General features: G+C 44.6%; 1 protein-coding gene across 1 annotated transcript; it reads left to right on the top strand.

Annotated features, from left to right (window-relative positions):
- The first annotated feature begins 9,384 nt into the window (after window positions 1-9,384).
- On the top strand, window positions 9,385-12,752 carry LOC133835556 (uncharacterized). Its single transcript, XM_062265548.1, has 3 exons — window positions 9,385-10,075; window positions 10,152-10,796; window positions 10,873-12,752. Exons 1-3 carry the CDS (start codon window positions 9,385-9,387, stop codon window positions 12,750-12,752), a joined length of 3,216 nt encoding a protein of 1,071 aa, XP_062121532.1.
- Window positions 12,753-13,042: the final 290 nt, after the last annotated feature.

The following is a 13,042-nucleotide window of genomic DNA, read 5'->3' as shown; positions in this document are numbered from 1 at the left end:
TACTGCAAAACACCTGCGTCCGGCAGCCTTGCGATCTCCGTTGGCTATTTGCTCCGCACTTGTGGTGGCATCGATGCCGAGTATCTGCGTCACCCAGGAGGAAGGCGAACGGCAGCTTATTTTTTGTTTGTTTATTATTGTTAATTTACGTTATGTTGTTTAACTATGCATCTACAAGTGATAGTCCATCAATGTTGTAAGTGTAATATGATGTGGCGAGAAAGTTGAACCAACAACTTTTCGGGGTCCTTCATAATACAAGTACCACTGTGTTGTGTATGCGTTGCGTGATGTGTGCATATGAACTGACTTTATTGAATATCTATGTATAAGTAATTGGTGATTACAGAGTTGCCAGATAATTATTAGTATAATAATGTACGATAGTATTATTGTTAGTGAGGAGAGATTTTAAAGTTTTTAATTTCAGTATATATAACACATCTCCTCCCTAAATTAAGAGCGATTGTTAGTTTTTGATTTTCTAAAATCTTTTGGCTGGAATCGGTTAACTCCTTGGCGAACTCGTGTGCTTTGGCGGACTGGTATTCCCGATGGACGTCGTGCTGGTTGAACTTCCTTGCTCTGTTGGGTTACGGTTGCTGGTGTATCAGGGGCTTGTTTCTGAGCGGATGATGAGTTTAGCGGTTCATCTTGGTATTGAGACTCTGGACTTTTAGTAGGGATGTCAGGTACAAACCAGAAGTTGGTTGATTTGTCATCGTCGTTATCATTTGAGGATCTTGATTTGAGCTGATTATAATGGCGTTTAACATAGCCACTTTTGATGCGAACTATGTACATCATTTTCCCGAGTGTACGATCAATTATTCCTTCAATCCACTTTTCTCCCTTGAAAAGTTTCGAGTGAAGACCGGCTGATTAACTCTGTATTTGGTGTCTTCATGTTTGTGTTGCACAGGCTTCTCAAATATTTGGCTCAATAATGTTCGAACTGGTCGACCGTGTATTAATTCCGCAGGGGTTTTTCCTTGGGCATTTGGTGTAAACCTGTAGGATGCGAGGTATTTGGTCACTGCTTCTCGAACTGTCAAACCATCAGATAAATTTTTCTTTACAGAAAATTTGAAAGTCTGTACAAAACGCTCTGCCAATCCGTTGGATGCGGGATGAAACGGTGCTGTAGTAATGTGCTGTATTCCATTTTGTTTGCAAAATACTGCGAAGGCGTCAGCAGTAAATTGTGGTCCATTGTCACTCACTATTGTTTTTGGATATCCCTCAATTGCGAAGATTGAGGATAGTGCTGCAATCGTGTGGACGGTTGTAGTAGACGGCATTTGAACAGCAAATGGAAATTGTGAGAAAGCGTCTACGCAAATTAGCCACATGGCGTCGAATATTGGTCCCGCGAAGTCAATGTGAATACGTTCCCAAGCTGTTGATGCTTCCGGCCAACTGTGATATTCTCTCGGCGGTGCTGGATTGTTGCATTTGCAAATGGTGCAAGAATTGACAAGATTTTTGATGTCTTGGTCAATGGTAGGCCACCAAACATGTTGCCTGGATAGCTGCTTCATACGAACAATGCCCCAATGTCCTTCATGCAGGAGCTGCAGAATATGGGCGCGAAGATCGGCTGGTATAATTACACGACTGGCATCTGTGTGTAAGCAAAGTAGTTGTCGGTTAGTAGTGATTGCAAACCTACGATTAAAATATGGCAACAAATCGTTTTGACTCGGTTGAAGTTTTTCTGGCCAGTCTTTAGTGACGAATTGTACGACTTGTTTGAGAACTTTGTCGTTGCTTAAGTGTTTGTGAATTGTGTCAGCATTAATGGGCGGTGACGATTCAAGAACCGTGTTGCAGGCTTCCTCTTCTTTGTCGAAGTCTGAGTCCATACCTACTGGAAGGCGTGAAAGAGCATCGGCGTTGCCATGTGCTGCTGTGGCACGATATTGAATCTCAAAGGTGTATGCCATAAGAATGATAGCCCAACGTTGTAACCTATTTGATGTCATCGAAGGAAGATGCTTGCCTGGATTGAAAATAGTTACAAGTGGCTTGTGATCTGTTATCAACGTAAATTTTCTTCCATATAAATATTGGTGAAATCGTTTTACTCCAAAGATTATAGAAAGTCCTTCCTTTTCGATTTGGCTGTATTTCACCTGGTGTTTGTCTAAAGTTTTTGAAGCGAAAGCTATTGGTCTTTCTGTGCCGTTATGCTGACGATGGGAAAGCACTACTCCAATACCAAACGATGATGCATCAGTTGCAAGTATTAGCGGTAAATTTTCGTCGAAGTGGGCTAGTTGCGTTGCATTGATAATGTGCGACTTTAAATCCGTAAATGCTTGTTGCTGCTGAGGTCCAAACGTGTAATCTACATTTTTCTGCGAAGTTGGTTCATGGGAGCAGCCAATTGCGAATAATTTGGAATAAAGTTGCAATAGTAATTTACTTTACCCATAAATGCTTCCAATTGCTGCAGATTCTCAGGAGGTTTCAGTAGTTTAACCGCTTCTAGGCCTGAGCTGTCTGGAAGAATTCCATGTGCGCTAATTCTCCGTCCCAAATATTCAATTTCATCTTCGAAAAGAAGCATTTCGCGATTTTGCATCTAATTCCATTTTCCTGAAGGATTGCTAGAACTTGGTCTATTCTCTTTAAATGTTCTTCACTGGTCGGCGCTGAGATGATGATGTCATCCAGATAATTTCCACAACCTTCTATCCCCTTTAGAAGTTGCTCTAAATATCTTTGAAAGATTGCTGGTGCGCTGGCTATCCCGTATGGAAGACGCTGATATTGGAAAAGCCCCAGCGGTGTGTTCACGACCATGATTTTCTTGGATTCCTCATCCAGTTCCATTTGTAGATAAGCATCCTTGAGATCTATTTTGCTAAATTGCTTACCATGACGGATGATATGAAATAGAGATTCCTTTGTAGGCAACGGATACTGTTCCACATCGATTTGTGCGTTTACTGCTTGCTTAAAGTCGCCACAAATCCGAATTGCTCCACCTGGTTTTGGTGCTAGAACAATTGGGGATGCCCAATTGCTGAACTTGACTGGTTTCCATATTCCGGCTTGTGTGAGCCTGTCTGCTTCTGCCTTGAATTGCTCAATTTGTGCGAAAGGAATTTGGCGGCTTTTGTAAAATTTTGGCGTTGCTGACGATTTTAGGACTATGCTGGCTTTGAAGTCTTTGATAGCTCCCATTGCTGACTCAAATACGTCTTTATATTTTTTGCAGATGTCACTCACTTCGTTACTGCGCACTTCATTAATGTTCGACACTGGCATTATATCAAACCCGAATGTTTTGAATAAATCCATTCCGAAAAGATTGGTCGAATGTTCCACATTTGCCACAATTATGATTATTTCTTTTTCATTTTTGCCACACTTCGCGACAGTGTGCAGCTCTCCGAGTAACGGAATTGGTGTATGTCCAAACGCATGTAACACTCGCGAGCACTTGTGCAATACTGGTTTGTTTAAAAGCGCATATGTATTTGAATTAATTACAGAAGCTGTTGCTCCTGAGTCCATTTGAAATGAAATCACTTGTTTAAGTATTTCAAGTTCAATGACTTTTTTGTTCATTTCACTTTTTACTACGCCTGTAATACTGTTCACTGCTTCTATTGCTTCTATTTCGTTTGTTTCGCTTTTGTTTTGTTTTTGGCCTTGGAATCTATTTCGCAACTGTGTTTTGTCTTGCTTTGACATACAGACGACAGCTATATGTCCTTTTCTACCGCACTTATGGCATTCAGCATCGCGAAACTTGCACTTCTCTCTTTTGTGAGAATGTCCACAACCCGAGCACGATTTTAATGCGTTTTTGTTTGAGCTGGTAACTCTCGAGTTCTTTGAATACGCGTTTACTGCATTAAGTGGAATATTTTTTTCAACATTTTCTTTCAGCGTTGCTACGGTTTTTGTCGTTGTCTCATAGGTTTCTGCAACTATGAGCACATCTTCCAGAGTTGGCTGTGACTTCTGAAGAGCAGATGCACGAACTGCATCGTATGGAGTATGTACTATGATCTGATCTCGTATCATTTCATCTACATATTTTGACAAACAACCTTCCGATTTACATACAAACTGACATTCACGAGCGATCCCGCGTAAATCGGCTACCCACTCTCTATGTGTTTGTGAATGTTGCATTCCTCTTTTAAAGAATTCGTACCGAGCTGCCACAATGTGTCGTTTCGTTGTGAAATGATCTGTGAGCTTGTCTGTGAGTTGTTTGTATGTATATGTGTTCAAATTGTTAGTGCCGAACAGATTTTTTATGAGTTCAAATATTGTTACACCACACCACGAAAGAAAATAAGCTTTTTGTTTTTGATCTGCACTGACCGAATATGCATTAAAATGTTGCGATAATTGTTCGAGATATGACTCCCAATTTTGTATTTCTTTGTCAAATACATGAAATGGAGGACACAGAGATTCACCCGCGTGGCTTGAATCACTCACATTTGGAGCTGCGTTCTTTTCTAATATTTCTTGCATCCAATTGCGTTGCTGCTGCAATATCGCTGTTGTAAATTCTTGCTGTTGAGCAAGAATTGCTTGTATTAAGTTGTCATCTGCCGGCATCTTGATGAATATCAACGACTACGCGACACGATTCACTTTTATTTTATTTTTCTTCGAATTTTTCTCCTCGTCGCCAATAATGTTGTGTATGCGTTGCGTGATGTGTGCATATGAACTGACTTTATTGAATATCTATGTATAAGTAATTGGTGATTACAGAGTTGCCAGATAATTATTAGTATAATAATGTACGATAGTATTATTGTTAGTGAGGGGAGATTTTAAAGTTTTTAATTTCAGTATATATAACACACTGTACTATTGTATAAAATAGAAATGGCAATCATTTAAGAAGGCATGTAAGGCAACACCTATAGGCAAAATATCTTTGTAAAATTGAATTTAGTTATAAAAATTAATGTTTTTGTATTGCCTGAAAAGCATGTAAAACCATACTTGCATACATTTGTATGTATGCATGTTTGTTTTGATCGACGCTACCGGTCATAGCAAGCAGCTTTCATGCAGGCGCAAAAGCTCGCAATTATTATTATTCCCCACAGATACACCACAGACAGGCACCAACACAAGGAAAGATTTTTCTGCGGAGTAAGTCTGTTTCACTCTAACTAATTAATAATCTATGAGCTAGAGCTAAAGCTTCCCTTTTGCTGGTGGTCCATCTGACCATAGCGCTGCTACAGCTGTCTGCAGTCCCAGCGGTCAATGACCTTGCGAGACTGGCAATAGCAAAACATTTCATTGAGTGACAGCCATCAGCTGATCCTCATTTTTACTTGCATCTAGTGTTTGCCTATATTCGGTGTGATGGTCTAACATTGCATTTCTAAATGAACCCAAAACTAGTTCATTTTAGCTAAGTTTTTTCCTTCTCTTAATTTATACAACATTTAAATGCTAAAATAATTATTTATATTATATTTATGCTAGAACATATTTTATATTTATAGGTTAATTATTTTTAGTATCTATTTATTTACTTTTTTCTTTTTGGCCTTATTTAATTAATTCTGCCTCATACACACTTACTATGTTTGTCCGTTAATCTATTTATTTATTTATTTTTCTTGTCATTTTTTTTTCTTGTCATTTCATAATGTTGTTAATATTCAAAGTATTTTTGTTATCTGTTAATAAATTAAGTATGTCCGCTTAATTGTTTACTTTTATTTGGAACCATGCATAACCAAGCAGGAGTAGGTTAGCCGAACCACTTCTTTTAGGGATCCTGCCAACTATTAGTTTTTGGCAATGAATGCAGGATCATGGTAGGGTGGGCGTCTGCACACAATAACAGCTGTGTTGCATGAGAGAGTGGCTCCGTCTTCTTTGTTAACCTACCTTCCTCTCCTTCCCTTTCTCGTCTCTTTCACTATTGTTTATTGTAACCTTCCCCATTACACTCCTTCTTCTCTGTCTTCCCTTATGTACGCGAATTTTAAATGTATTATTGTTATAAGTGGTGCGTCCTATTAGTTGGCCCTTTCCTTAAACCCCATGCTATCTGAGCAAAGCCCGGAGAAGCCAGCGCGTACGCCACACTAGTAAACCTTCCACCAGCACCAGACGAATACCTCCTTAGTGATTCGTTACAGTAAAGTGTTATTATTTAATCCAACGTCGCCCCCCTACACATTTTGGTCCTTCGAGCCGGATCGGATATCGCTCGACCCCAGCAAGCAATTGGTTGACAAGATACATAAGTAATACACTTTTCTTCCTTCATACATTTGTGCAAATGTCGTGTTCGCGCCATATTTTTTTTTCCTTGTACCTTATATATATGTGACACAGCATATATATAAGTACATAAGCGTTTGACCGGCATTTTTCCAGTCATCTTTTCTACTTTGTGTATACTTAGCACAGTATATATATATATATATCCTTATATGTATATGTATGTGTAAGTATCTATACAGTTTAAAAGAGTTCGCTAATATTTTCCGATTTGGCCGCGGTTTTGTACTTTGCTATTTCTTTTTCTGTCGTATCGCGTTTGTCTGTTTTTTTAACACTCTCCTGTGTATGCAATCTCTCTCTTCTATTGGTTATATTCAAATAACAAGAGAGTTGCTCTTCTCATAGCAAACGCGCGTAGATCCACTACACTCCCTATATATATATATATATGGAGTGTAGTATGTATGGACCATATACGGAGTGTATATATATATACATACATATACATACGACATATATACATCCACACACAACACACATACATACACGTACACTTCCATACACGACACTTACACACATATACACTCCGTATATGGTCCATACATACTGAAGTTATAGACTCAAGACTCAATTAGCACATACAGATACGTATACTGTTTCACATACATAAACACTCCGTATATGTTCCTCATATGTTATATTGATACTATACAGTATATTCAAGTCCATTGTTGCATATAATATATATATATTATCACATACATACACGTACACTTCTGTACACGTTACATATACACTCCGCATATGCTCCTTATACATTGAGATTATATATACCAATCCATTATTACACATCCAAATATATTATCCATTTCCGTATATGTATAAAAACAGCAGCAATCACACCGAGTAATAAAGATTCACGCTGCTGTTTGTGTTTTACTTAAACATTTTTGTTTTTTCCAACAGCGTCTGTTTTCTTGTGTCGGCTTTGCTCACTATCCTGTGACAGCCGAAGTTCTTTTCCATTTGTGCTTGCTTTCGGCTGTCCGCTTTACCGTGAGTCTTTGTTGAGAAAAGACACTAAAGTGACTGCTGAAGCATAGTATGTCCAAGAGCCAAAAGAGCGAAAAGGACTCAAAACACTCGTTAAAGCTTCCGACTACAGCTCGTCGCCTGTCGTCCGCTTCGCCCGCTCCTTCGGGGTCCAAATCCTCCACACCTGCCGGTCAACTCCGAATAAAAGTCGATCGTCCGTCGCCGTCTGCTTCTGTAAAGACTCCGCCGTTGCGTACATCTTCGACTGCTCCCCGTAGTCAGGCAACTACCCGTTCCGTCCAAGCTAAATTTAGCAAAACCCGTGCGATGGCTCTCAGCAACTTCGTCAGTGTCTCCGACAATCTGGTGCACTTTGAGAGTCGGGTCAGAGGGCCGGCAGCCGAAGACGACAATGTACACACGTACGAGATCCGTCGTGACCGGCTGCAAGCCCTCTGGGACAATGTCGAAGCCGCCTATTCCACATGCGCTGATGCACTGCATCAAGACGGCGACAGTGAAGGCACACAGGCTATGGAGGCGAAATACGATCACTGCTATGCAGTGTATGAGCGGTGTCTCGCCCATGTTAAGGGGCAAATTACCCAAGTTTCCGGGTCCAGCAGGAGAGAAGCATCCGTTCCTCCTGTATACCCCAGTGGCTGCCTGCTCCCTCCAGTCGACACCGAAGTTTTCCGTGGGGATTACTTGCGGTGGCCGACCTTCCGTGACCTTTTCACGGCCATCTATGTCAACAATCCAAGGTTGACTCCGGTTGAGAAACTTTTCCATTTGAATTGGAAGACCGCAGATGAGGCCAATGAAATAGTAGCCAAATTTCCGCTGACGAACGCGTCGGCTTGGGGTGCTCTCTGCGAACGTTTTGAGAACAAGCGCTTGTTAATAACAAGCCAGTTGAAGATCCTGTTTAACCTGTCCACGGTTACCCAAGAGTCGGGAGCAGCTATCAAGGAGCTGCAGAGCACGATTCAGCGTTACTTGACCGCTCTTGAGCATTCAGACATTTCCGTCTGTAGCCCGTTCGCAGATTGCATCCTCGTTTTCCTCTGCTCGTCCAAACTCCCCAAGCTCACACTCTCGTTGTGGGAGCAATCGTTGGTGGACAAAGCGAAAATTCCCGCATGGCAGGATATGAGCACGTTCCTCAATGAGCGCTACCGTACGCTCGAAGCGATTGAGGACGTGAAACAGACTGCCAACTCACAGATCGCGACTGCAGGACCATCCCGTCCGCAGAATTCCAAGCGAGTCAACTCCTTTGAGGCCCGAGTCACTCCGAAAGGCAAATCGTGTGACTTGTGCTCAAAGGAGAATCACCCTGTCCGGGTGTGTCCGCGTTTTTTGCAAATGTCGGTCAACGAGAGAATGACATACATCAAACAGAAAAGTCTCTGTTTAAACTGTTTCGCAAGAGGTCACCAACTCCGAGAGTGTACGAGTGCGCACAATTGCTTTACATGCAAAGGGCGGCACAACACTCTTCTCCATCGGGGTGACAGTGCCCACAATGGTGCCTCTTCATCGTCCAATATACAGTCCACTCCAAATCCAATGGCAACAAATGTGCAAAATTTCTTTGCCAATAATGCTCAGAATGTCCTTCTCGGCACGGCGGTCATCAATGCTTGCCACTTGGGCACTACATATACCGCACGTGCGCTAATTGATTCCGGGTCCGAAGCGACCTTCATTTCTGAGCGTTTGTTCCAATGCATTAAGTTGCCTTTCCAGTCCGTGCGAGCCCAGGTATCCGGGCTAAATCACGCAGTTGCGGCCCAATCGCAGAAGTTATGTCACTTCAGCATTGGTTCTCCGACGAAGCCGAGGCTCCATATCGAGACTTCGGCATTCGTAATTCCACAGTTGGCAGGCAAACTGCCCTCCTTCGATATGCCGCGAACTTTCCTAAAGGATCTACCAGCGATAGAACTGGCAGATCCACACTTCTACAAGAGCGCTCAGATCGATATTCTAATTGGCGCGGATATCCTTCCGTCGGTCATCTTGAGCAGCTCCCGGCCAAACATTTGAGGCTCACTCCTTGGGCAGGAAACCGTGTTTGGCTGGATTCTTACCGGCCCCGTCTCCCAGAGTATGTCGACAACTGTTTCTGCGTTTTCGACAAGAGTCGCCCTCCAAGCAGACGAACAGCTCGACAGCCTACTTTCCAAATTTTGGGAGGTGGAGGATATTCCAGCGAAGCTGATAAAGGAGTCAGACTACGTTTGCGAAGAAAACTTCGTTAAGACTACTTCTCGTAGCAAATGTGGCAGATATCGGGTGACTCTTCCATTCCGGAAGCCCGATGGCATTGAACTGGGTCATTCCAGATCTATAGCGCTGGCTCAATTCCTCAAGAACGAGAATCGTTTGTCAAGAAACGATTCTCTAAAGGAACAGTACAATGCCGTTCTCCAGGAGTACGTGGACTTGGGTCATATGACGATTGGCACGACTCCTAATTTCTACCTGCCTCACCACGCCGTGTTCAAACCAGATAGCACCACAACGAAGGTGCGGGTCGTTTTCAACGCATCTTGTCCATCCTCAAATGGCAAGAGTCTGAATGATATCCTTCATTCAGGGCCCATTCTCCAATCGGATCTCACGTTGCAGATCCTCCGATGGCGATACTATCGATATGTGTTCAATGCGGACATAACGAAGATGTATCGCCAAATCCTCATGGACTCAAAGCACACACCGTTCCAACGAATTCTGTTCCGCACGTCGGACGGTGAGATCCGTGACTTTGAGTTGAACACAGTGACATTCGGTGTCAACTGTGCGCCTTTCCTGGCTCTACGAGTCCTCCAGCAACTTGCTGATGACACGCTTGGAGTATCCTCTCGCAAGCCGAGTCATTTCCAACAACATGTACGTGGACGACGTCCTAGCGGGGATACACACAAGAGAAGAGGCCAACCGGACCATTGCGGAAGTGTGTGCAGCCCTGGACAGCGCTGGCTTCCCGCTGAGGAAGTGGACGTCGAACCATAAGAGCGTGCTGAAGGACATTCCAAAGGACCATCTACTTCGAGAAGATTTCCTCGAACTAGAAGACTCCAGTACGGCGAAAACTCTGGGCATCAGGTGGCAAGCTCACGATGACGAGTTCTTCATGCCACCAGAAGTTGCCCATCAGGACTCCTACACGAAGAGGGAAGTGCTCTCGCAAATCGCTAAGCTTTTCGACCCAGCCGGGTGGCTGGCCCCTTTCGTTATCCGAGCCAAGATCTTCATGCAGGAGATCTGGCTGAGAACGCTCGAATGGGACGAGCATCTACCCACGGATCTTTCACTCCAATGGAAGGAGTACCTCCAGAGCTATCCTGCTCTGGGAAAGATCCGGATTCCAAGATGGGTCCAATTCCAGACACGGGTGAAGCTCCAGTACCACGGATTCTGTGATGCATCAGAAAGGGCGTACGGAGCAGCGATCTACATATGTCCGTGTGGAGACGGCGAACAAGGTTTCCACACATCTCCTTACTGCGAAGACAAAGGTGGCTCCTGTTAAGTCTCTCTCAGTGCCACGTCTGGAGCTTTGTGGCGCAGTCCTGTTGGCTGAGTTATCTGCAGCCCTCCTCCTGAATCTGCCAGCAGAAAGTTTCCAGACTTTCTTTTGGACTGATTCAACAATTGTTCTCGCCTGGTTGAACAAGCCACCCTGCAGATGGACAACCTTTGTGGCCAATCGCGTGGCCAAGATCGTCCAAGCCAGCGACGCCAAGAACTGGTCGCATGTGCGATCCGAGCACAATCCGGCAGATCTCGCAAGCCGAGGTGTCCTGCCACAAGAATTGATGCGTAATCCTTTGTGGTGGCATGGACCAGAGTGGCTTCATCTCCCGTCGGATCAATGGCCAACATCTCCAAGTCCCATTTCGGAGACTCTGCTGGAGCAACGGATGAAGTGCAACGTCGCTAAGTTACCTCCTACTCCTGACTTCCTAAATAAGTTCTCTGAGTTTGGCAAGGCATTGCGCACATCCGCCTATGTCCTCAGATTCATCGATAGGAGTCGGAAGTTGGCAGTTCCCAGCTCTATCGTGGTCCAGGCGGATGAGCTGTCACGGATCCAAGAGCGGCTAATCGTCATGGCTCAACGACACACTTTCCAACAGGAATACCAATGTCTGCAGTCCAAGCAGCAGGTTCCTTCCTCAAGTTCAATCCGAAACTTGAACCCTTTCCTCGATGGCAAGGGGATTCTACGGGCCTGTGGGCGTCTGAGGGCGTCCCACTCGCTGCGTTACGATGAGAGTCATCCAATCATCCTCTCGTATTCCTCGTCCTTTGCACGACTACTGGTTCGTTTCACCCATCGTATATCCTTACATGGGGGTAACCAAGTCGTCATGCGGCTGATCCGTTCCAGATTCTGGATACCAAAATTGAAGGTCCTCGTTAAATCCACCATCAACTCCTGCAAGGTTTGCGTCATCTACAAGAAGAGATTGCAGACCCAAATGATGGGGGACTTGCCCAAGGAAAGGGCGTCCTACTCGAGACCTTTCACGCACACTGGAGTCGACTTCGCCGGCCCATTCGAAATAAAGAATTACACTGGCCGAGCCTTCCTCATCACCAAAGGGTATGTCTGCGTCTTCGTGTGCTTTAGCACGAAGGCGATCCACTTGGAGGCAACATCGGATCTCACGACGGAGAAATTCCTGGCCGCATTCTCCCGTTTCATCGCACGGCGCGGGTGTCCACACCAAATGTACTCGGACAACGGGAAAACCTTCGTTGGAGCTGACAAGGTGATCTCCAACGACTTCTTGGAAGCGACGAGGGAGTGCATCATCGCACAACTCGCCCACAAGAGCCTATCCTGGCACTTCAACCCGCCGGGCGCCCCACATATGGGTGGATTATGGGAAGCCGGCGTAAAGAGTTTTAAGGCACTCTTTTACAAGGCGACATCCACCTCGAAATATACGTTCGAAGAGTTGTCCACTCTTCTCGCTAAGATCGAAGCCTGCCTGAATTCGAGGCCGATTTCCCCTATGTCCGAGGATCCGTCGGATTTACTAGCGCTCACTCCTGGCCATTTCCTCATAGGTGGCCCTCTTATTTCGGTGTTGGAACCACCAATTAACCAACCGGCCACCTCCATCCTCAATCGATGGCAGCGATTGAAGGCTCTTCACCAACAATTTTGTTTCCGTTGGAAAGATGAGTACCTGAAGGAGCTGCACAAACGGACGAAATGGCAATCCCCTACCCGGAACCTTCGGATCGGTGACATGGTCGTCATAAAGGAAGACAACCTCCCCTCGAACGAGTGGCGCCTAGGACGGGTGCTGACGACGTGTCCAGGCACCGACTCCAAGGTCCGAGTGGTAGATGTGCTCACGGCGCGGGGTACCATCCGAAGACCCGTTGCCAAACTTATTCTACTCCCGATGGACAGCAAGACTGACCCCTCCACGTCAGAAGGACTGAAGGACGAATAACATCCTATCCTGTACTCTTATTCGTCGTCCTGTGTTGTCCTATGCTGTCCTGTTCCGTGTGTCATTGACACTGCAAAGAGGCTATTACAATAATCGTTTGTTTCTTTTCTTGTTTTCATTTCATGTAGTATGCCATAACACACATCCACCCACCAGAACCGCCCCGCTGGCACCAACTCGTTCCGGTGTCGCGTGTGCCGTGGGATCCACCCACTCCGGAAGTGTCAGCGATTCCTGAGGCTGACAGCGGAGAAACGGTTGAGAGCAGTACTCATCAACAAGTACTGCTC

The sequence above is a fragment of the Drosophila sulfurigaster genome, chromosome 2L (genome assembly GCF_023558435.1).
Source record: "Drosophila sulfurigaster albostrigata strain 15112-1811.04 chromosome 2L, ASM2355843v2, whole genome shotgun sequence".
Classification (NCBI taxonomy): Eukaryota; Metazoa; Arthropoda; class Insecta; order Diptera; family Drosophilidae; genus Drosophila; species Drosophila sulfurigaster.
Note: the sequence above shows the minus strand (reverse complement) of the source record. Positions and strands in the feature narration are given on the sequence as shown.

Coding starts and splice junctions, on each gene's coding strand:
- LOC133835556 (XM_062265548.1), top strand. CDS start 9,385: ATGTCGACAACTGTTTCTGCGTTTTCGACAAGAGTCGCCCTCCAAGCA. Junction 10,076..10,151: donor AGTGACATTCGGTGTCAACT/GTGCGCCTTTCC, acceptor TCGCAAGCCGAG/TCATTTCCAACAACATGTAC. Junction 10,797..10,872: donor TCCTTACTGCGAAGACAAAG/GTGGCTCCTGTT, acceptor AGTTATCTGCAG/CCCTCCTCCTGAATCTGCCA.